This window comes from Hyla sarda, chromosome 6 (assembly GCF_029499605.1).
Source record: "Hyla sarda isolate aHylSar1 chromosome 6, aHylSar1.hap1, whole genome shotgun sequence".
Classification (NCBI taxonomy): Eukaryota; Metazoa; Chordata; class Amphibia; order Anura; family Hylidae; genus Hyla; species Hyla sarda.
In genome coordinates this window covers 264,225,653-264,251,536 of record NC_079194.1, presented here as the reverse complement: position 1 = coordinate 264,251,536, position 25,884 = coordinate 264,225,653, and the positions used below count along the sequence as shown (strand labels likewise).

The 25,884-nt window shown below is 41.8% G+C and overlaps 1 protein-coding gene across 3 annotated transcripts in view; it reads left to right on the top strand.

The window, feature by feature from the left end:
- The window catches only part of FKBP2 (FKBP prolyl isomerase 2), a 132,492-nt gene that overhangs the window by 92,435 nt on the left and 14,173 nt on the right, over window positions 1–25,884 (top strand). For all 3 annotated transcript variants that reach the window (XM_056527182.1, XM_056527181.1, XM_056527183.1), the window contains exons 4-5: window positions 13,582–13,628; window positions 13,707–13,742. In XM_056527182.1, coding sequence (XP_056383157.1) covers window positions 13,582–13,628; window positions 13,707–13,742 — 83 coding nt within the window. The remainder of the gene's footprint in view (window positions 1–13,581; window positions 13,629–13,706; window positions 13,743–25,884) is intronic.

Below are 25,884 nucleotides of genomic sequence, written 5' to 3'. Positions count from 1 at the left end.
CACGATGTGCGCATGTCATATACATATCAATAGACTGACATCTAGTGGACAAATAGATTATTGTAACACAATTGAATACACCAAGATAGTGACACCTAAAGAACAATGTGATAAAATGCATAGTAATATTCAGAATAAAGCATGTATCTGATCATACATAATAAATATAATATAATAATAATAATATAACTCTTATATATAATAATATAACTCAACTCATGACTTGTGTCCATAATTTCATAAATATATATACACTGCAGTGAAAAATACAGTTTAAAATTTACTAAGACAGTGTAAATTTGCAGAAAGGTGTGTGAATAATTTAGTGACATGGTGAGTGTGTGAAAATGATTGAAATAAATTGGAATGTGTGAAATGAATTGTGAATGTGTGGTGTATGCAATTGTGTGTATGTGTGTGTGTGTGTGTGTGTGTGTGTGTGTGTGTATATATATATATATATATATATATATATATATATATATATATACACATATATAATATATATATATGAACGTGAGGTGTGGATGGGTCATGGGTGAAAATAATAAAAAATATATAGGAAAAAATATATAATAAAAAATTATATGATAAATTAATAGCATTTATGTACATAAAATATGTGCACAGAATATATATTAGTGCATAAAAAAAGGGGGTGAGATGAATGCATAAGGTCAAAAATTCATAAGGGGAAAAAAATTCATATAAAGGTATGAAATGTGCTTAGGTAGTGATGTGAAAGGGGATGCAGGTATGAAGGTGAGTGCAAAAGAATATTTGGGAAGTGATTGTTGTGTATTGTCACACATGTGGACATGGTTCACACATGTCCACATGAATGGCAAAAACACACAGCGATATCACACGTGAAAAAACGTGTCAAAAAATTGTGCGAACACAAGTGATAACTGATATATACCTTTTATATATATTTATGTGCTACATCGATAATCATACAGCTATAATAGACTGCAATGATCTAACTATATGTATATTGTGATATATCTTCTCTTACACATGTATAAAGTGATAAGGATGTGATGTATGCAAAGGGGTGGGCTCTCTTGATGTAAATCGCTTGACACATGGTAGTCAAATTCATCCTGATCTGAATACTTCTTGGTCCTATGACACATTAAAAATACAGGCAGTTAAAATACAAATATATACACAAAAAAATGATTTAAAAACCACAAATATACAAGGAAACCTACTAGGGGATTTCTCCAGCCAGAGAAAATTATGTAAAGAGAGGAAAGAAACAAGATCCTTTAAAGAAATGGAGCAAAACTTAACGTTTCATTAAGTCCGAAAGGTTGGACTGTGTTTAAACGCCATATCCACCTACTCTCACATTGGACCAAACATTTCCCAACACCCCCCCTTCCCCGCATACCTAGATACATCAAGACGATCCCACGGATTTGGAGGAGAGATAAATCACAATTATGCTTTTGTTTGAAGTGTCTTGGTATGGGCTTCAAATCTTCAAGTATCTCAGCAGAGAGGGCTAGCTTGATGTCCATGATATGTTCTCTTGTCCTAATTTTCAAGGCTCATGTGGTGAGTCCAACATAAATTTTACACAACTTATTAGCTGCTGAATACTACAGCGGAAATTCTTTTCTTTTTGAAACACAGAACTGTCTGCTGACATTACGAGCACAGTGCTCTCTGCCGAAATCTCTGTCCATTTTATGAACTGTCCAGAACAGCATATGCTTTCTATGGGGATTTCCTTTTTACCCTGGACAGTTCCTAAAATGGACAGATATGTCAGCAGAGAGCACTGTGCTCATGATGTCAACAGACAGCTCTGTGTTTCAAATGGAAAAGAATTTCCACTGTAGTATTCAGCAGCTAATAAGTACAGGAAGGATTAAGATTTTTTAATAGAAGTCATTTACAAATCTGTTTAACTTTCTGGCACCAGTTGATAAAAAAAAAAAAAAAATGTTTTTCACCGGAGTACCCCTTTAACCCCTTAACTACAATGGACGTAAATGTACGTCATGGTGACGTGGTACTTAGTTCACCATGACGTACATTTACACGCCAACCTGATCGCGAGCACCGCTCCGTTGCTCGCGTCATGCCCGGCAGGTCCCGGCTGCTATCAGCAGCCAGGGACATGCCGGTAATGGGGGACATCCGCGATTGCGCGGATGTCCGCCATTAACCCCTCCGATGCCGTGATCAATACAGGTCACGGCATCTGCGGCAGTGCGGTACTTTGCACGGATGATCGGATCGCCTGTAGCGCTGCCGCGTTATTGGTGACGCAATTGGTGACGCAAAAAACAAGCCCTCATATGGGTCTGTGGATGGAAATATAAGAGAGTTATGATTTTTAGAAGGCGAGGAGGAAAAAACGAAAATGCAAAAATAAAATTGGTCTGGTCCTTAAGGCCAAAATGGCCTGGTCCTTAACCCCTTAAGGACCAAGGACGTACCGGTACGTCCTTGGTCCTGCTCTCCTGATATAACGCGGGGTTACACAGTAACCCCGCGTCATATCACGGCGGGCCCAGCGTCATAGTGAAGCCGGGACCCGCCTCTAATAGCGCGCAGCACCGATCGCGGCGCCGCACACTATTAACCCTTTAACCGCGTGCTCAGAGATGAGCCGCGCGACTAAAAGTGAAAGTTGCCGGCTAGCTCAGTCGGGCTGTTCGGGATAGCCGCGGCTAATCGCGGCATCTCGAACAGCTGACAGGACAGCGGGAGGGCCCCTACCTGCCTCTTCGCTGTCCGATCGCCGAATGACTGCTCAGTGCCTGAGATCCAGGCATGAGCAGTCATGCGGCAGAATCGTTGATCACTGGTTTCTTATGAGAAACCAGTGATCAGCATAGGAGATCAGTGTGTGCAGTGTTATAGGTCCCTATGGGACCTATAACACTGCAAAAAAAAAAAGGTGAATAAAGATCATTTAACTCCTCCCCTATTAAAAGTTTGAATCACCCCCCTTTTCCAATAAAAAAAAAAACAGTGTAAATAAAAATAAACATATGGTATCACCGCGTGCGGAAATGTCCGAATTATAAAAATATATCATTAATTAAACCGCTCGGTCAATGGCGTGCGGGCAAAAAAAATCAATAAGTCCTATCAATGCAAAAATGGTACCGTTAAAAACTTCAGATCACGGCGCAAAAAATGAGCCCTCATACCGCCCCATACACGGAAAAATAAAAAAGTTATAGGGGTCAGAAGATGACAATTTTAAACGTATTAATTTTCCTGCATGTAGTTATGATTTTTTCCAGAAGTCCGACAAAATCAAACCTATATAAGTAGGGTATCATTTTAATCGTATGGACCTACAGAATAAAGATAAGGTGTCATTTTTACCGATAAATGTACTATGTAGAAACGGAAGCCCCCAAATTTACAAAATGGCGTTTTTTTTTTTTCAATTTTGTCGCACAATGATTTTTTTTTCCGTTTTTCACTGTAGATTTTTGGGCAAAATGACTGACGTCATTACAAAGTAGAATTGGTGGCGCAAAAAATAAGCCATCATGTGGATTTTTAGGTGCAAAATTGAAAGAGTTATGATTTTTTTAAAGGCAAGGAGCAAAAAACGAAAATGCAAAAACTGAAAAACCACCGGTCCTTAAGGGGTTAAAACCATAAACACATACATGCTTAAAACAATTTCATTGCAGCAAAATGTAATCAGATGTTACCGGCATTTACAGAAAAACTGAAAAATTGCATAACTCATTGAACCCATCTGGACTCAATTAATTAAGGGTTTCTATCCAATACACTTCTCGTAGTAATTTTATTTTTATTTTTTTCTTCTGACTCTCCTTCTATTTCTTCAATAACCAACCAGCATAATTCACTGACTTTATGACCAAATTCGTGGAAATGCTTCGCTACTCCTGTTTCCCCAAATGTATTCCTTATTTCCACCTGACTTTGATCTTCATTACTTTTCATGTTCCGGATTGCACACAGATGTTCATTAATCTGGCATTTCACATTCCTCATTGTCTGCCCTACATATACACGGCCACAGGGACATTTTAACATGTAAACTACGTGTTTCGAGTTGCAACTGTAACAGCCTTTTATTGGAATTTTCGTGCCTTTTGAGAGGATGGCAAATTGCATCAGTTTTTATAATGCTGTTACAGTTTTGACAACTCAAACACTGAAAGGTACCTTTCTTTTTTGTACACAAAAATGACTGTTTAGTTTTTCTTTCATATCTGCCCGGAGAAAATAATTGGCTAATGATTTACCTTTTTTGTATATAAATCTCGGCAATTTTTCAAAATTTTTTTCATATTTGGGGTCAGCACGCAACAAACCCCAATATTTTTTTACTGTCTTCTTAATTAATTGTGCATGACAGTCATATGTAGATATGAAAGAAAAATTCTTCTCTTCATTTCCTTTTTTATTTTGATCTTTCCGCTCTCTTAATTTCTCTCAGGGTATTTTTTGAACTTCCTCTCCTACTTTTCTTATCTTTTCCTCATACCCTCTTTGTTCACATATTCTTCATCGTTACTACATATTCGTCTCGCTCTTATGAACTGTCCTTTCGGAATTCCATTAAATGTTTGTGGTGCATGTTGGCTTTGTCTCAAAAGTACATTATTTCTATCTGCTTGTTTCTTATATAATGTAGACTCCAATTTTGTACCATTTTTATATACCTTGACATCCAAATAGTGGATCCGCTGGTGATGTACCTCCATTGTGAACTCGATAAGTGGATGGCAACTGTTAAGTAACTGTACATATTCACCTAGCTGTTCCACTGAACCTGCCCACATCAAGAATACGTCATCCACGTATCAAGTCCATTTAAGTATTAAGTAAATATTAACTTAATGCAAAAGAATATACGAATGCTTCCTCAAATGTATGCATAAAAATATTTGCTACACTTGGTGCGACAGGGGACCCCATCGAGGTCCCCTGTTTCTGTAAATAAAAATCTTTCCCAAACCTAAAACATTTTTTTGGTAGGACAATCTCCAGCATACAGACTATAAAGGCAATTTTCGAATTGCAAAGTGTAGGCTCCAGAAAGTTAAACAGATTTGTAAATTACTTCTATTAAAAAATCTTAATCCTTTCAATAATTATCAGCTGCTGAAGTTGAGTTGTTGTTTTCTGTCTGGCAACAGTGCTCTCTGTTGACATCTCTGCACAGAGTAGAAGAGGTTTGCTATGGGGATTTGCTTCTAAACTGGGCGGTTCCCGAGACCTGTGTCATCAGAGAGCACTTAGACAGAAACGAACTTCAGCAGCTCATAAGTACTGAAAGATTAAGATTTTTTATTTGAAGTAATTTACAAATCTGTTTAACTTTCTGGAGGCAGTTGATATATTAAAAAAAAAGTTTTTTCCTGGATAACCCCTTTAATTCTTCCCTAACAGATGCTATTCCTTCATGTGTGGGGATATTAGTATAGAGACTTTTAATGTCTAGTGTACATAGTAATGTTTTTTCTGTAACTTCTAAGTTTTTAATATGATCTAAAAAATCATTAGTGTTCCTTAAGCAATTTTTCAGTTTTTTTACAATTTTTTGTAGATAATTATCCATCCACATATACTGCCAAAGGGTACAGGATGGAGTCGACCCCCAAGACTATGGGGCGTCCCGGGGGTCTTTTTCCATCCTTATGCACCTTTGGAAGCAGGTATAGAATAGGGGTTCTAGGATGGTCGTTAATCAGAGCTTTCTGGGTTAGGGCATCAATTACACCATTATTCACTGCCTCTTCTAGTAGAATATGAATAGCTTTCTTAAATATTTCTGTAGGGTCCCCTTTTAATTTCTTATAGACCTTTTTGTCCCTTTAATTGTTTTTCTGCTTCCTGCGAATACAGTTCTTTCCCCCCATAGGACCGTAGCTCCCCCTTTATCCGCCTTCTTAACGACCACCCTATCATCCCTTACCAATTCAGTTAACGCACATCTTTAATCAAAACTACGATTTTTTACTTTTTTCTTTTTACACTTTTCCCATTGTTCACATACATTGTTCAAAACCGCCTTCTGGAAACTTTCCAGAAGGGGGCTATTGACGTTAGGGTCAAATAAACTAGGTTTTCTTAATTTATCTGGAATTTCTGTCACATTACATTGACCGACATTCGGTTTGGATCTGTTCACATCATAGAAAAACATTTTTAAACGCAATGTCCTGCAAAATTTTACTAAAATAAAGAGATAGACATCGCTCCGTAGTGTGATACCGTAGGTACAGGGTAAGGGCTAAATGCAGAAAAGCGCTTAACGCATAGAGTTACACTCGACCAAGTGTAACAATGGATAAAAGCATGGAAGATGGGACATCTGCAGCTACTCCACGTCTAACAGCAAACAGAACAGATCCTCCAATGTGGCGACGGGATAGAGAGCACAAGACACCCAGGTAATGGGAAGTGAGGTTTATTCACCCATGATGCAACGCGTTTCACAGATAGACTGCTTCATCAGGCATACTCAGGTGCGTACAAACACATAATATACAGGCCTCTAAGGTTAACCCTTCAAGGGACAACCTTAAAGGGACCATACACAATTACACACATATATATATATACATATATATAAAAATTCACAACTTGTAAAAAACATGCATAATTAATATATATCTATTAACAACCTATTTTTGGACAGGAATACATAATATAGATTAATTAAAATGAAAAATATGTATGATACATGGCATTCTATTTATACAATATATAAAAATAAAATGATGGTGATGATTACTATTTTTATATTTTATAAATAGAATGCCATGTATCATATTTTTCATTTTAATTAATTAATCTTTATTATGTATTCATGTCAAAAAATAAGGGGTTAATATATATCTATTAACAACCTAAGGACCAGCACAAGTAAACCTGTACGCCCCTGAAAGACCAGGCCTGCTTTTTCAAATCGGGGATGTCTGACTTTATTAGAGAATATATATAACTTTTGCCAATCACAATAATTCTGACTTTGTTTTTTTTGTCACAAGTTGTCCTTCACGTACATAGTAAAAGTAAGCCGATATAATTTGGGGTTTTATTTTTTACAATGCAAAAAATCATGAAAAAAAAAATGTATTAATTTTTTTGCTATTTTAACACTAATAGGTTGCATATATTTATACTTACTGACCAAATAGTTCATGAAACTTATACTTTCAGATGTCTACTTTATTTTGACAGCATTTTTTTTTATTCACATTTTAAATTAATTAAAAGCCTAACAATTTATCTTGAAATTTAGAAAATTTGAAAAGTACATCTTTTTTTTATGTGCTATGCAAGGTTTGCAGAAATTTGAAGGTGGTAGAACATAGGAACACCCCCCAAATGACCCCATTTTAAAAACTAGACCCTTCAAGGTATTCGCTAGGGGGTACAGTGAGTATTTTAACACCATAGTTTTTTGGCAGGAATTACCGTATATACTCGAGTATAAGCCGAGACCCCTAATTTCAACCCAAAATCCCAGGAAAAGTTATTGACTCGAGTATAAGCCTAGGGTGGGAAATACATCATCCCCCCCTGTCATCATCCAGACCCGTCATTAACATCCTCATCATCATCCCCTTGTCATCATCCCACACATCCCCCCTTCATCATCCCCTTATCATCCCACACATCGCCCCCTTCATCATCCCCTTATCATCCCACACATCCCCCCCTTCATCATCCCCTTATCATCCCACACATCCCCCCTTCATCATCCCCTTATCATCCCACACATCCCCCCTTCATCATCCCCTTATCATCCCACACATCCCCCCTTCATCATCCCCTTATCATCCCGCACATCCCCCCTTCATCATCCCCTTGTCATCATTCGCCCTCAGTGGTCTTCAACCTGCGGACCTCCAGAGGTTTCAAAACTACAACTCCCAGCAAGCCCGGGCAGCCATCGGCTGTCCGGGCTTGCTGGGAGTTGTAGTTTTGAAACCTCCAGAGGTCCGCAGGTTGAAGACCACTGCGGCCTTCGACATCATCCAGCCCCCTCTCACCCCCCTTTAGTTCTGAGTACTCACCTCCGCTCGGCGCTGGTCCGGTCCTGCAGGGCTGTCCGGTGAGGAGGTGGTCCGGGCTGCTATCTTCACCGGGGGCGCCTCTTCTCCGCGCTTCCGGCCCGGAATAGAGGCGTTGCCTTGACAACGACGCAGAAGTACGTTGGCAATGAACGCACCTCTGCGTCGTTGTCAAGGCAACGTGACTATTCTGAGGCCGGGCCCGAAGCGCTTAGAAGAGGCCTCCCCGGTGAAGATAGCAGCCCGGAACCACTATCCCACCGGACCAGCGCCGAGCGGAGGTGAGTACTCAGAACTAAAGGGGGGTGAGAGGGGGCTGGATGATGTTGAAGGCTGCAGTGGTCTTCAACCTGCGGACCTCCGGAGGTTTCAAAACTACAACTCCCAGCAAGCCCGGACAGCCGATGGCTGGCCGGGCTTGCTGGGAGTTGTAGTTTTGAAACCTCTGGAGGTCCGCAGGTTGAAGACCACTGCGGGTGGGGGAGTTCACTCGAGTATAAGCCGAGGGGGGTGTTTTCAGCACGAAAAATCGTGCTGAAAAACTCGGCTTATACTCGAGTATATACGGTATTACAAAGTCAGTGTTAAAAATTCGAAATTAGCATTTTTTCACAAATGCATCATTTGTGGGACATATTTTTTGTACATCACTTCTGATATTGCAAGAATTGCACCCTATATTTTATTGAGCTGCTCGGCCCGTGTTTGGAAATACCCCCGCTTAGGCCATATTTGGTTCCTTGGCCGCGTAGTAGGACCCAGAAGGAGAGGAGCGCCATTTGGCTTTCAGGGCATCATTTTAGGCCGAATGGATTGTAGGCCGCACTTCATGCCTGCAAAGGGTTTTAGCTGCCAGAACCATACAGAACCCCCACAAGTGACCCCATTTTGGAAACTAAACCCTCTAAAGTATTCATCTAGACCAAAAGTGAGTACTTTGAGTCCTTTTTGTGTGGCTGGAATGGATACAAAGTCAGTGGAAAAATTTTAAATTTCTTTTTTTTTTCACAAATGCATTATTTGTGGGACATATTTTTTGTACATTGCATCTGAAAAGTAGAAAATGCGCCCCATATTTTATTACGCTGTTCGTCCCGTGTTCGGGAATACCCCCGCTTAGGCCATATTTGGTTGCATGGCCACATGGTGGGACCCAAAAGGAGAGGAGCACCATTTGGCTTTCAGGATATCATTATACAAATTATAGGCCGCACTTCATCTTGCAAAGCATTCTGTGGTCAGAACAAAACCTAACCCCCAAAAATGACCCCATTTTCGAAACTACCCCCCTAAAGTATTCACCTAGGGCAAAAGTGAGTACATTGAAATAATTCTAGCCACACAATAAGGGCTCAAAGTCAGTGGAAAAAATAGAAATTAGCTTTTTTTTCACACAAATTCTTTATTTGTGGAACATCATTTTGGTATGTCGCTTTGAAATGGAGGAAGTACGCCCCATATTTGATCACACTGTTCGTCCCGGGCTGGGCAGTACCCCTACTTAGGCCATATCTGGTTGCCTGACCGCCTGGTAGGACCAAGAAGGAGAGGAACCCCCTTTGGCTTTCAGGGCATCATTATATGAATAGTCCCCATTTATACTGCGTTTCTGCAGTATAGGTGTCCGTTATGTCAAAAAAGGGATGCCAATGTATAGTGTAGCAGTCTCATTCAGAAATGAATGGTGCTGCTACAGTATACGTCAGCATAACTCTTTGACGTGATGCTGACGGATACCTCTAACACTGCATGAAAAGCAGTATGAACGGGACGCAGTGTAGGGGCACAGAGCACATCCGCGGCTTATTTCACACCGCGGATCCCCCGCCAGCAGTCACAAGGGGCGAGATCACTGCTGCGGCTGGGTAGCTCAGTGTATCCGCTCATGACTGCCGGCGGGAAATCCGCTGCTATGAGTGGACACACAAAGCTACCTAGCCGCAGCAGGGAGCTCATTATTGTGACTGTTGGCGGGCATCCGCAGCATGTAATATGCTGCGGATGTGAGCCATGTGATCCTACACATTATACATTTTTATTTTTGATTTATATTTAATGTATTTTTATTATTATCTTTTTACACTTTTTTACATTTATTTTTTTTACACTTTTGTTTATGCTTTGGAATACTTAGTATTCCAAAGCATTGCAGTTATATGCTGTCTGCCAGTTTTACACTAGCAGGCAGCATATCAGGACGTGCATCAGGCACGTCCTATCAGGCAATAACGAGGGCAGACCTGGGGGTCCTAGTAAAGACCCCCGGCTGCCCAGGTAAGCAGCAGCACCCTGCGATTGTTGCTGGGTGCTACAGGAGAGAGACAGAGGGAGCCCCCTCCCTCTGTCAAAACTCCTTACAGCTCGCGGTCAGTTCCGACCGCGGCTGTAAGGGTTAAACTGCCCGGACCGAAGTTTACTTCGGTCCTGGCATTGCGGCAGGGTCCCGCCTGTGTGTTACAGCCGAGTTCCTGCCGCGATCTCGTGGGTGCACTGTGCAGCTCCCACGAGAGCCATGGACGAGTATACACGTCCTAATGGCTGAACGTGCATTCAGCCTGGACGTGTATAGAAGTCCATGGTCCTTAAGGTGTTAATTATGCATGGTTTTTACATGTTGTGAATTTTTATTAAATATATATATGTAATTGTGTAAGGTCCCTTTAAGGTTGTCCCTTGAAGGGTTAACCTTAAAGGCCTATATATTATGTGTTTTTACTCACCTGAGTGTGCCTGATGAATCCTAACCCCTTATTAACAACTTTTTGATGACTTTTTCAGTCAATTCAATAGGTGATACATTGATTAGGAGCTCACCTCTTTGTTCTTCGCACTCCGTGTTTTTATTTCCCCTTTGTTCATATCTTGTTTTTTCTTTATAGGGTACTTTTCTTTTGGTCTTGTTCCTAAAAAATCTTTCTGACTTTTCTGCTCTTTGACACATTTTTCTGATAGATTCAATTCACTCGCTGTGGAGAGACTTTCACTTGAAGACAGTCTATTAGTATTCCACTCTTTTCGACGGACACTCCTTCGTTCTTCAGCCCAGGTGTACACCCTATCCAGCTGGTAATCACGGGTGTCTCTTTCAAATTTACTTAATTTTGTTTGCAGGATTGATGCTTTGAGTTTATATTGAGATATATTTTCTTGTAAATTTCTATGTGTTTCTTCCACCACTTCTATCATAGAACTTTTTTTTAACTCCTCCTCTACTTTTATCACCTCACTCTGGATGTTTTCTATTTTTGATTGCAGATGTTGTACTGTTATTAACATTAAGTCCAAGGAATGGCGATTACATAATGCATACCATTTTTTCTGATATTCCTGATCATCAGTTAAGAGAGCTGGTGTCAGGGTACTTCTTAGCCCCCTCAGTATCCTTTGTACCTTCAGGTATTCTATAAGTGTTGAGGCATGTAATATTAGACTGGTCTCTTTCTTTTTTAGTTGTAACAGCTTTTTTGCATAATCACCCCTTATGCCTTCTTTCACATCACTTAATAAAAAACCAGCCGATGATAAAATATTGCTGCGTTCCCCTTCAGTAAATAGGAAGGTGTCTGCGTTCTGATCTGTACTTTTTGATATACCTTCAAGCGACATCTTATGCAACTTCAGGCAATGTCCAACAATATTTTTCAATTTAAACTTTCAGGTTTACTCTGAGCAATTCAAAGTCCATATAACAATAGAATGGTAAACCTTATTTGCACTGGGGTTATGTGTGAGTACACAGAGGCTCAATCCATCTCAAGTAGTATCCAATATATAAAGTAATTCACACTTGACAAATATGTGCGTTTTAAAGTGCTTTAGTAATTTTTCAATTTTCTTCGTACAAAATCGGAGAAAGGGTGAAAGTATATCGGTGGCTGGATCAGGAGATGTCGGACGTTGATTAGTGAGCACTGTCGGTGAAGTACTTTTTGTATCGTATACATTTGGAAAGTGGAGAATTCTCCCATTTTGTACGAAGAAAATTGAAAAATTACTAAAGCACTTTAAAACGCACATATTTGTCAAGTGTGAATTATTTTATATATTGGTTACTATGGGAGGTAGGCAGATTCCATTGCAATTTAATTAACACCCGTCTCCTCTCTGTTTATCTGGCTTCCAGTGTGCCATGCCTACTGTTGTAAGCAAATAATTTATGACTGTGAGCTCAGTTTGTGTTCACCCTCACTTTATTAATCTATGCTGACTGCAGCCTAATCATTTGAAGGGTTTTATCAACAGCATTTTAGAAAGGACAACTTTTTTTTATTTTTTATAAATGTTTTATAATGTGCATACTTAATTTGCCATTTATAGGTTGTCTTCCATCTTAAAGGAGTACTCTGGTGCAGAGTACTTCTGCTCCGGGCTGCAAAAAAAATGAAAATGAACCATCACTCACCTTCCTGGCTTCCCGCGGAGCTCCGCTACAGCTGATCGGTCCTCCAGTCCATCTTCTTCATACTTCTGTGTGAACGAAGCGTCACATGGCGCTCAGCCTATCGCCAGCCGCCGCAATGTTCTGCCTCGACCCACAATAGGCTGAGTGCCATGTGACTCTTTGTTTACACGGAAGTATGAAGAAGATGGACCGGAGGACCGATCAGCTGTAGTGGCGCTCCACGGGAACCCAGGAAGGTGAGTGATGGTTAATTTTCTTTCTTTTTCTTTTTTTTTTTGCAGCCCGGGCAGGACGGAGCAAGATTACCCTGCACCAGAGTACTCCTTTAAGTTTTTTACCCCCTGTGATAGTGCTCACCTACTGCAGGTTACATATCCCATAGAGGACAGCATCTTATCAGAGTCAGGGGAGGTGTATTGCTCTGCAGCTATCAGAAAAATAGGAAAAAGATGTATCACAGCACTGCCAAGTCCTTTAAATGCAGGGAAAAAGCTACTTTGAGCTTTTTAGTACCTAAAAAGCTTTACATACATTTTGGCAGGACAATACTGTTTTTATCAAGTAACTTGTGATCATGTAGTTCATAGTAAGCTAGCCACACAGAACAGACCACTTCCTTTTACATTAACCCCTTAAGGACACATCTCATTTTAGCCTTTAAGGACCAAGCCAATTTAATAATAGCATTTTTGTTTTTTTCTCCCCTCTTTCTAAGAGCCATAACTCTTATGTTTTTCATCCACAGATTTAAGGGTGGTTTGCTTTTTGCAAGACCAATTGTTCTTTGTAAGGACACCTTTCATTTTACCCTAAAATGTGTGTGGCAACCCAAAATATATTATGTAGTGAAATTGAAATGAAAAAACAACATTTTGCAACTTTTGGAGGGTTTAATTTTTACGCAGTGCACTGTACGGTAAAACTGACATGTTCTCATAATTCTGTGGGTTAATAATTTCTTTTCAAAAACCGCTCCAACTTGGCTCCATTGACTTCAATGAAACTGAGCTGAATACTAATACAAGCTCTATTCTGACCCCTGTAACTTTTTAATATTTCCATATTTCAGGCTTTATGGGGGTTTATTGGTTCTGTCTTTTGTACTTCTTAGTATTTGTGTCACATTTTATTTTCCAGAATGTGTGAGGGAGAGAAAAGGAAGCTGGTTATTCCGTCAGAATTAGGTAAGTGCCATCATACTGGGACAGGGGGTAATTTTGATTGCTTACAGTAAAATTAAAAAGTCTATTTTTATTTTTAAGGATATGGAGACAGGGGAGCACCCCCAAAAATTCCAGGTAAGATGCACTCCACAGTTACATTTCAGTCTTTGTCATGCTGTAGTTTAGATTCATACAGGCAATTTAAAGGAACCTTAGGCTTGGTTTCACATGCCTTTATAGGCAAAACCATACATCGTTTTCTGAAGTTTTGCAATGGTTATTGGTTGGTAGTACACCTGTAAAAAACGCATGACCAGCAACTGCTTTGCATCTGAATATTTAGGTGAAAGGTGTGTTTAATTGTGGTGGTTTGTTGGGGCAATTGTAGCAAAACTTATCTTTTGTGATCATCGCGGCAAGAGAATCTTCAGCACCATACCTAGTTGAACACTCAAATTACATAGACTTGCAATAACTTGTCTGAGATGGAATGCATTATAAACAGAACATAATTTTGTTCATCACTTCTTGACTTTATTCAAAGTTCAAAAATACAAGAAGTAAGGTGCAAAGTACATGTCCAGTATATGCTTACATGTCCACTATATGCTCATGTCCAATGTAATCATAATTTTATAGTAAATTTGAGTAGCCGTATTAGTCCAGTGATGCAGATGCAAATCAAGAAATGTTGCAGTATCTTGTAATACCTTTTTTATTGGACTAACAGAATTTTGTAGAGACAAGCTTTCGGGATTCCTCCCTTTATCAAGTCCAAAGCAAATCTCAAGCAAAGCAAATTTGCTTTGGACTTGATAAAGGGAGGAATTTATATTATAGTGGCATGGTATATTTAAATGATTATTCCAGGAAAAAACTTTTTTCTTTATATCAACTGGCTCCAGAAAGTTAAACAGATTTGTATATTACTTCTATTAAAAAATATTAATCCTTTCAATAATTATCCGCTGCTGAAGTTGAGTTGTTGTTTTCTGTCTGGCAACAGTGCTCTCTGCTGACATCTCTGCTTGTCTCGGGAACTGCACAGAGTAGAAGATTTTTGCTATGGGGATTTGCTTTTAAACTGGGTGGTTCCCGAGACACGTGTCATCAGAGAGCACTTAGACAGAAAAGAACAACTCCACTTCAGAAGCTCATAAATACTGAAAGGACTAAGATTTTTTAATAGAAGTAATTTACTAATCTGTTTAACTTTCCAGAGCCAGTTGATATTTAAAAAAAAGTTTTTTTTCCTGGATAGCCCCATTAAAATACTTAAGGACTAATCACAGACTAACACAGTGTTTGACCATAGGGATATCAATTTGTCCAGTTCACCTGTGCTGCCCCACATTTCTTTTTGAGAACTGCAGAGAAAATATATATGTAAAAAGACATTGCAAAAACATCTTTGTTATAAACAATCTTATTAAGGCCCCTTTCACACTGACGTTGTGCCCTGTCGGTAAATGTCCATCAGGCACAATAAAATTTTATTTCCTTTTTATAGAAATCATGGCTTCTAAAATCATGGCTTTGTCCAAGCTGAAGCACAGGCATGGACAAAGTTCAGTAAGTGAGGGTGGACTAGGACTCCTCTGTGCTCTCTCCTGTCCTAGCAGAAAACTTTTCCCCCCATATTTTTGAACGTCCTTTTATATACATAGAAGAGGGTAATTCAAGAAAAATGTTTTCCAGGCAAATTCTATTAAACCTGGGCTGCTGCAATTAAAATAAACATTTCACCGGTTCCCCTGGTATCGCTTAAACATCCAACAGTGTGGTCTTCTTCCTGCTTTTGGAGCCCAACACGTCACACTGAGGCTCAGCTAATTGCTGGCGGAAGCTATGTCCTGCCTCGCCCAGCAATCAGCTGAGTGGCAGTGTGATGTATTAAGCCTGATACATCATACCGCAACGCAGCTCAGCCTATCACCTGCCAAGACAAGACATTACTGTAGCCAGCTATTGGCCGAGCCGCAGTGTGACATGTCAGGCGCAAAAAGCAGGAAAAGACCGCATTGGAGGAGGGGAGAGCGAAACCAGAGGCACTGGTGGGGGGGGGGGGGGGGGGGAGTGGCGAGGAGGTAAGTCAAGGTATATTATTTTATTCGTGGTAGCTCAAGCATAATGAAAGAATAAAAAAAAATACTACGGGATAACTCCTTTTAAATAAGTTGATCATATTTTCTCTTTAAATGTCTCTTCTCTTTTCTTGCATCTTGCGCTGTGATCGCTAATGGTGGCATGAGGTATTAACTGTAGCTTATGCAGGTTGCACACGCTCCTCCATACATGCCACTGCAAGACCTTTTTTGTGTTTCCCAGCACGGTCTCACAAGTAGAGCACTGGATATGGACAAAGAGAATCAACCAAGAAGTAATACTGATATCTGCTTTATTGGCAGTGTTCCTTTTAACACAGAGCCCTACGAAATTACCTTAAGTCACTGTTGTGCATGTATCTAACCAACCTGTCAGAAACAGACTCCAGGAGGGCTCAATGTTTACCAATGAGATCTGTTGTCACAGACTAGCACTTTGTAGATCGACTTGCTAGAGAACAACAGAAAAACTAGTGTTTCTCGATCGGCTCCATTGGGGGACACAGGAACCATGGGGTATATCTTGTTGCCACTAGGAGGCTGATACTAGGCTTCATTAAAAAAGAGGTTGGCCCATCCTGGCAGGATATACCCCGCCCACTGACTCTGGGCTAATATGTTTTAGCTTAGTGTCCTAGGAGGCAGACGCAGGTCTGGAGTTTCTCCAGACCTGGTCTTCTTTTTGTTATTTTCTAGTTTAGAAAGTTTAGTTTTTTTTCTCCTTTATTATTTTTCTAGGTTGGGGGCGACAGGAGCATGGCGCTGCCTGACACCCCCCCCCCCCCCCCACTTGCGACTAAAGGGCACGGTTCATATTGTATGAATCGTTAACCCTTTCTCGCCACCGACCAGCATTCAGGGTTATGCAATGGGTCCAGGCCCCTCTTGCCCCTGCTCGCCCTGCTTTTGCAGCCTGGTATGATGCAGGTGGCCCCAGGCTGGCTGAAGACATCAGAGGTGAGTATAAGCATCTTCAGGTAAGTATTTCCATCTCTGCTCCCCCTCTAGTGCTTACCTTAAATGCACTCCGGCATTAGATTGCAAGCCAGGCATGTCCCTGGATCTGACATACCGTATTTCAGCACGCTGCTCCTGTTGCTAGTGCGATAGGCTAGGCAATGTCCCCTTGTCTGGCCGGGCTTTTGTCTTCTTCTCTTGTCCTCCGGAGTCCACGCCGGTCTCCGTCTTGTTTCAGGGGGCGCCCCAGCAGGCCAGAGGAGAAGCAGAGGCCGCGGCTGGCGGGCGCCATAATTTTAGCCCGGCTTCGGCCTATTACGCTCCGGCGGGTACCTCCACCTCTATATTTACTTACACAGGAGGTCATTCACAGCCTCTCCCGTTGTAGCGCACGCTGAGGGGGTCACATAACTCTTCCCTCTAGCCCCCTATCACCTATAGGAGAGCTCCTTTAGGACAGAGTCACATGCTCCGAGTGCAGTCTCCTCTCCGGTGCCGGTGTTTTCCCCTCACGATGCTGTGGGCTTCCTGTATGCTCTTACTGTGCTTGCCTGGTACTCCTGTGGGTAGCTCCAAGCTGCTCCAGTTGGTTGCTCCAAGCTGCTCCAGTTGGTTGCTCCAAGCTGCTCCAGTTGGTTGCTCCAAGCTGCTCCAGTTGGTTGCTCCAAGCTGCTCCAGTTGGTTGCTCCAAGCTGCTCCAGTTGGTTGCTCCAAGCTGCTCCAGTTGGTTGCTCCAAGCTGCTCCAGTTGGTTGCTCCAAGCTGCTCCAGTTGGTTGCTCCAAGCTGCTCCAGTTGGTTTCGGCCAGCTGGTCCTGTTGGATTGCTGCAAGTGAATCCTGGTGGTTGTTGCAAGCTGCTCCTGTTGCTGCAAGCATCCTGTTGCTGCAAGCTGTTGCCGCAGCTGTTCCTGCAAGTTCATCTCCGAGGGACCTGCACCTACACAAGGGACTCCACCTGCACATCTTCAGCACACAGGAACCTGGCTGAGCTTGTTCCTTTTTCTTTTTGTCTATGGGATAGCTGACTTATCTGTTTACCAATGTCCGACCCCAGCTCCGAACCCTCTGACAGGCGGTCACGACCCTAGTAACTTACTATGCTTGCACGGGCTGTAAAACTAAAAGTGGTTCGGCAGTACCCACCTGTTCTTCCGGCTCCATCTCACATCCAAACCCCTCTGCCCAGGATAGCTCCCTTGGGCATGTGGTCTCTGAACCCCCCCGGTTTGGGTATCTTCACTCTCTATCACTGATCTACGCAGGTTTCCAGAGAGGTGGCTACTGCCTTGAAGCATTCCTCCTTGCAACCTCACTCCAGGGAGACTAGTACAGCGTCCTCAGGCTACCGACGCTCTCACAGGCGTCCTAATGTAATTTACTCTGACTCCTCTCCTGAAAGGTGGTCTGCTCACCGCTCCCTTACTTTTAGGTAGCGTCCTCGCTCCCGCGGTAGTCCCTCCAGAGACCATTCCCGATCTCCAGCCCGCCCGGTCAAATCGATGTCGCCTAGATCTGGAGCCTCCACTACTCGTTCCCGGTCTCCTGGGGAACTAGTGGATTCTTTCACTTACAGGACCCTGGAACTTCGGACCCAGCTCCAGAAGTCTCCTTCCGCTGCACTCTCTGCTTCCTCAAAGGGTGCGTCACACTGACCCTCGCCGCAAGACCTCTTCCTTTCAGTCCTTTTGTCAGTTCGCTCAAGGGACAGGTGTCGGCGCTCTCTATTCTTTTTCCGCGCCCTCTGGCTACTGATCCTCATGTGAGCTCTTTCCTTCATTCAGGGGGTGGCACACGAGATTCCTCCCTACAGGTCTCCCACTCTGCCTTGGGATCTGAATTTGGTCCTCGGCACCTTACAGGTCGCACCATTTGAGCCTCTTTGTAGAGAGAGGTCCTAGAAACTGTAAGAGGAGAGCAAACATATTGATAGTAAGGTCTATAATACTATCCTTTAGATTACAAAATTGACATAATTTCTTAATATATAATAGATGGCCTTGATAGAATCATGTTTTGTTGATACTGGAGCAATATTTACCTCATATCATACCAGTAGGAGAAATACAAGAGTTATGAGTAATAGAAGCCATTATACCAATATGGAGATGTGGACACACACACACACACACTTCAATATGTGGTTAACAACATCACAAATTAAGAAAGAATAAATTATTAAATGAATCTTATTTAGGGAAATCCCTCACCTTTGCACAATGGCAGGTCATATGGTCACGGGCAGCTAAGTCCTCGACTTGTATCACACACAAAGAGAACCAGTACAAAATCTTACTACATTGGTATCACACACCTGAGCTCCTGCACCGCCTCTTCCCGCAGCTTTCACCCTCTTGTTGGAGGTGTAATAGAGATATTTGTTCTATAACACACATATTTTGGGACTTCCCACTTCTAAGACACTTTTGGCTGGAGGTGCAGTCACTAGTTAGGAGGATTATAGGGTCCCACATCCCACTGTCAGCGGAGACATATCTTCTGAACATCCCCCCAGCGGAATCGCTACCATTTAGTCTAAACTCTTCTTACATATACTCACTGCGACCAAGTGTCTTGTGGCTCAGTGGTGGAGGAAAACCGATAGCCCACCATTCCAGATGCTACTAGATAAAATCGTAGATATACGGAGAATGGAAAATATGTCCGCCATGGTGGAAAACAGACTGGATGCTTTTGATACTTTGTGGCGCCGGTGGGATGAATATGTGGTGTCCCTGAGAGTGGTCTGAGGCAGTGGATGGACCCTGAGGAGCTGGAGCCGAGCGGATACTTCTTTATTCTCTTTATCTTCCCTACTTATCCGCCCCTTTATTTTTATCTTCCATACTTACCTGTCTTTTTCTCTATCTAACTTTCTACCTCTTACAAACTTTTTACCTCCTGTTTTTTTTTTTACATTATTTTACATCTTCTTCATTGCATATTGCCTGGATTATTGACCATAAGCTGAGGTGTAATGGATCCGGAGTCAAGAGATATTATTAGTATCCTCTCTAATAGCACTTTATATTATCCTCGCTTTATTATCTGTTAGATAACGGCTTTTATCTAAGCTTCATGTCTCTGATGTGGGGTCTTCCCCGGATACTCACAGAGCCGACCAGAAATAATCTGGACTTTACAACATCTTTACAGCCGGATCTATGTTATCATATTGTAACCTGGTCTTTTTAATATGTAATGACTCTGTTTATGATTCTATGTACTTTTCCTCTCAAATATCTGTTTTAAAGAAAAATTCTTTAATAAAAAAAAAAACTGTTATAAAAAAAGAAAGAATAAACTAAATTAGTATCATATTCATGAAGTTGTCCCCTCACATCTATGCATGAGACCTAGCATCCCTCTATTATATAAATTAGAGATCTGACAGCTTTGAAGTATATATCTTCTATTATTTCAGGACTGAAGAACATTTTAATATTTTTGAACAAATGTATCACTAATTTCTACAGTTCTAAATTTACTGAAATATCCATAAACAAGCAATGTGCACTAACAAATAAATATGTGGCACAAGTATTATATAGACCCTTCTTTGTCCAATTATTATGTTAGAAACATCCACAACTTTTAAAGTTGTGAAATCAATATAAGAACATATGAGTATCGATACTAATATTCATGTACTAATATAACCACACTTAAAATAAACTATAATATTTTTGAACAATATACTATCAAATTTATAATAAACTTATAGATGCAAATCATAAAATGTTGCAGTATCTTGTAATACCTTTTTTATTGGACTAACAGCATTTTGTAGAGACAAACTTTCGGGATTCCTCCCTCTATCAAGTCCAAAGCAAATCTAAGCTCTAACTCTGTAGTGTATTTAACGTCCCCCCCCCCCCCCCCCCCCCCCCGGAGGAACTAATCATATATGACCCCCAGGCGCTGCTGTATTTCTCAAACACCCCCCCCCCCCCCCCCCCTCCAGGCCACGGCACTTTAAAATGAATGAAATGCAGGCTGCGACACTTTAAAATAAATGAAAAATGCGTGCCTCGGCACTTTAAAATTAATAAAATGCGTGCCGCGGCACTTTAATATGAATGACATTTGGGCCGCGCTTTAAGTGAATGACTTGCGGGACGCCGGCACTTTAAATGAATGAGATGTGGGCTGCGGTGCTGCAAAGCACTGAGCAGAGCGAGATTGCAACCCCCCACAATCAACCAATCAGTGTCTCAGCACTCTGTTCAGGGCACAGAACGCTTCAAGACACAGTTTTCTTCACTACACCCGGAAGCTGTCACCTCCCCCTGCAAAGCCAGGATTTTAGCACTTGCAGTGGGAGGTGACAGCTTGCTGCGGCTCACATCTCATTCATTTAAAGCGTGGCCCGCAAGTCATTCATTTAAAGCGTGGCCGGCAAGTCATTCATTTAAAGCGCGGCCCACAAGTCATTAATTTAAAGCGTGGCCCACATTTCATTCATTTAATCAGTGATGTTATAGCAGATACAAGTGGAAGTGCCAAATATACCTGCTCTAGATTTAGTAATAATATCAGGAGTCAGGGAGTTCCTCCTGAATTCTGGTTTCAGTTCTAATTAAAGTACCAGCAGTATAAGCATAACATAGGAGGGTGTGAGAGACTCCGTATGAAAAGACAGAAGCACCTACTATATTATTAACAACAAAACAACCCATGGTCGTCGGGTACATCTTCTTCCCCTACATACCAATGAGAAGGTGTGAGAGACCTCTCAAAGGGCGACTGTCATAGTTAACCTCCACTGATTTCACCAATAACAATAAAGGAAGGCACTAATTAGCCTCCTCTCATAAACTGATGACAGAGGCAGCTGCTATCTCACCACAAGTAAGGGACGTATCCCATAAATAGTATAAAAAGAAAATCATAGCTATAGAGTCCCTGATCATTTTAAAATATCACTATTTGTTATATGTGTGTATAGTACCTTATTTTTAATGTATACCAATAAAAAGTGTTTTTAGTGGTGCCCTAGTGTAGGGTTTTTCACCCTGAGGGGGCCTTGTCCTCCCAAAGGGTATTGGTAAAAATAATTGATGCCCTGGGATTCACACAGGATATATGATTTTGGTCTTTGTGAGATCTCTCTCCGCTTTCTTTCTTGGAAGGTGTCCTTTCTCATTGCCGTGACTTCCATCCAGCGGGTGTCAGAATTGGCAGCTCTCTCTTGCCGACCCCCCTTTCTGGCCCTTCATCAGGACAAGGCTGTGCTTCGGCCGGTGCCTTCTTTTCAACCAAAGGTGGTCTCCTCGTTTCATCTGAACGAGGATATTGTCCTTCACTCTTTTTGCCCAGCTCCGTCTCACCCTAAGGAGCGCTCCCTTCACAATTTGGATGTGGTCATAGCTCTACAGATTTACCTCTCGGTCATTTCTTCTTTTTGGCGTTCCAATGTTCATCATTACGGAGGGCCGTCACAAGGGTTTCCCTGCTTCTAAAGCGACCATCTCACGATATAGCCAGTCTGCCATTTCAGAGGCCTATCGTTCTAAGGGGAAGGTCCCCCCTTCTCGGGTTACGGCTCATTCCAATGGCTCTGTTGGGGCCTCTTGGGCAGTTTTCAATAGGGCTTTTGGTCCTGCAGGTCTGTAAGGCGGCCACCTGGTTGTCCGTGCACACGTTCACCAAGTTTTACCAAGTGCACACTTCTGCGGCTCCTGACGCCAGTTTGGGGCGTAAGGTGTTGCAGGCGGAGATGGCTTTGCCATCCGCCTGAATTCTGATTGGGTTTTGTTTTCCCTCCTGCTTTGGTACGTCCCACGGTTCCTGTGTCCCCCAATGGAGCCGATCGAGGAAAGGAGATTTTTTATACTTACTGTAAAATCTCTTTCTCTGAGGATCCATTTGGGGGACACAGCACCCACCTGCTGTTTCTTAGTTTGTTGTATGGGCCGCCGAATTCCTGTCTCTGGCGGTTGTTAACTTTCATTTTTGGCTGGGCCATCTTTGTTGTTGTTTGTTGGTTTCCTCCTACTGCTTTGGGACTAAACTGACTAGCTCAGAGTCAGTGGGCGGGGTATATCCTGCCAGGAGGGGCCGACCTCTTTTAAAAAAAAAAAAAAAAAAAAAAAAACTTAGTGTCAGCCTCCTAGTAGCAACAGGATATACCCCACGGTTCCTGTGTCCTACAATGGGTCCACCGAGAAAGAGATTTTACTGTAAGTATAAAAAATCTCCTTTTTAAAACACTGTTCTATCAATTCTGACTGTTGTTGGATACCTAAATGTAGTCCTCAGAGCCACTGTCAGACCTTACTCTGTTGCAGAGAACTGCAGGTTTCTACTGCTGCAGGGCAATGCCCAGCCCCACGTGGCTAGGCTGTGTTGGCAGTTCCTGGATGACAAGGGCATTGATGTAATTGACTAGCTCTCATGTTTCCCAGAAATGAATTGAATATAATATCTCTTAGACATTATATTTCAGTGCTGATGCTGCCAAGTAGAGCCACAGACTATCCTGGACCTAACTGTGTACTAGGTTTGGGAGGAGACCTGCCCCCCCCCCCCCTTCTCCCCTCTAAGAAAAGACACCATCTTCCATTTAATTAGGATCATAGCCAGATGTTATCAGGATATGGGGGTAGTGATTGGCGGTATGACCAAAAATGCATATCACAGTATTTTTGCAAGTTATGGCGGTTCCACGGTATTTAACGTTACCACGGCAGGAAACCTATTCTAAACCTGCCCATGTGCTCTACTCTAGCTGTTGTCGTTTTGCAAGGGCTGGAGGCACAAAACTACAACCCCCAGCATGCCATTCAGCTGTCTGTACATGCTGGGAGTTGTAGTTCTGCAGCAACTAAAAGCACACTTTTTGATAAAGAAAAAGTGCCTCTAGCTGTTTCATAACTACAATAACCAGCATGCCCTTAGACTGTCAGTGCATGCTGGGAGTTGTAGTTATGCAACAGCTAGAGGCACTAACTCAATAACTACAACTCAGAGCATGCACCGACAGACATAGGGCATGCTGCTGCTGACTTGGGCCAAAGAGATTGCTGTCAGTGACACCACCCCGCAAGAGCTCTGATTGGTCGGTTGGTCGGTCTCAGCCACTTTACTCTTGCTACATAAGGGTCTCGAACAACACCAATCACGCTTATTTTCTGGGTCACTATAGACCTGATTGGCCCAAAAGAGCCATGATTCAACTGTCAGAATTGACCCACCAGTCACAGCGGTGACTGGTGTGGTAATAACTCAATTATGAATTATGGTCATAAAAATATTAATTATGAAAAATGTTCAATGATTACAAATATCAAAATTAGGACCCGGTGAATTGTAGACAAAGCCAATCAATACAATTCACATATGAGTCTGACTATTTCCTCAGATAACAAGTTCTTTTTATGACGGGATGACATTAACGTTTAAGGATGTAGTTTAGCAATATACAATAATTCGCAGATTTATTGGTTATAACGTTATAAACATAAATGAGTAATAAACACAATGATATATGCAAATTATATCAATTAGATATATTAGTAAACATTACAAGCTTCTTAATTGACTACATATAATAGGACAATACATGTGAGTAGTAAGCAACTTGTTACAATGAAACAAAAGCTACTAGGTTAGGAATATCATATAAGAAAAAGGTTGCATATCACTCTACAGGGGTGTGGAAATAAAAAATAAAAAAACTTGTCCAAGGGACTAAAGCGGAACACAATCTACTTGTCCCTCAAGAAAATCCACTTGTCCTGGTAGATAAAATAATTTCAACCAAAATAGTACGATTCACCCCACTAGACCACCAGGGATGGATATAAGATCCCTTTAGACACTGCTGTCAACTTAGACAGCGGTGATCTAATGGTTTAATAGCGGCCACGGCGATCGCAGCATGCCAGACTATTAGTGGCGGGAGGGAGAGCTGTAGCTAGCTCCTTTTACGCCCGAGGCAAGCCCCCCAATTTTTCCATATACAGGGATGAGGGTAATCTTGTGTGACATGATATGTAGTTTTTTTCAGAACTTTTATTAGGAAAGGGGCTTATTCGCATATATACGCACTTCTTAAAATATTTTAATCACTATTTTCAGTCTGCATAGGGACTTATACACAGAGTCTTTTGATTGGATAACAGTGAACACCGGTGTGTTACCGGGGGGGGGGGGGGTTCTGCTTCTCCAGTTTATGTGCTGCATTTTATTTACTCTAATTATGTGTCAGAAAATGCTGGAAGTTGCATTTAGTTACTAGATAACAACACCCAGCATGCCCTGATGAAGCCTATGGTTCTGTGGGTGTTGCAGCATGTTGCACTGTATAGTAGTACAGTTAAGGTTATTGTGTAACATGCTGGGAGTTGTAGTTTTGGTTTGTGTCAGCTGCAGAGCCATAGGCTGTGTCAAGGAATACTGGGAATTAGTTAGTAACAACAACTCCCAGCATTCCCTGATGAAGCCTATGGTTCTGTGGGTGTTGCAGCATGTTGCACTGTAGAGTAGTACAGTTAAGGTTATTGTGTAACATGCTGGGGGTTGTAGTTTTGGTTTGTGTCAGCTGCAGAGCCATAGGCTGTGTCAAGAAGTACTGGGAATTGCAGTTAGTAACTACAACACCCAGCATGCCCTGATGCAGCCTATGGCTCTGCAGCTGACCCAAACCAAAACTACAACTCCCAGCATGTTGCACTTTATATTTCTACAGTTTAGGTTACGGTGCAACATGCTGGGAGTTGTAGTTTTGGTTCGGGCGTGTTTGCGTGCATCCATAGGGCTCTTGGTCGGCGGGTGAGTATGAAGGGGCGGGATTTTGGGAATGCAATTTAGTGCGGGTGGCCAGAAGCCACTAAAAAAAAATAAAAAAAATTTGATAGCACAACTGGCAGCAGCACTGGTCAGTCCGCCCCTGTACAAAACATACATGCGTACACATATCATACATACATCGGCCACTGCCCCCTATATTATACATTACATACATACATCACACACATATTCCATACACACATCATATATACACATCACACATATACTCACACCATACACTCTCACCATACATATGCACACATCATACATACACCCGCCACTGCTCCCCTCCCCCACATCATACATTACATACACACATCACACATACACCATACACACAACATATATACACATACACTCACACCATAAATATACACCATACATATGCACACATCATACATACACCTGCCGCTGCCCCTATATCA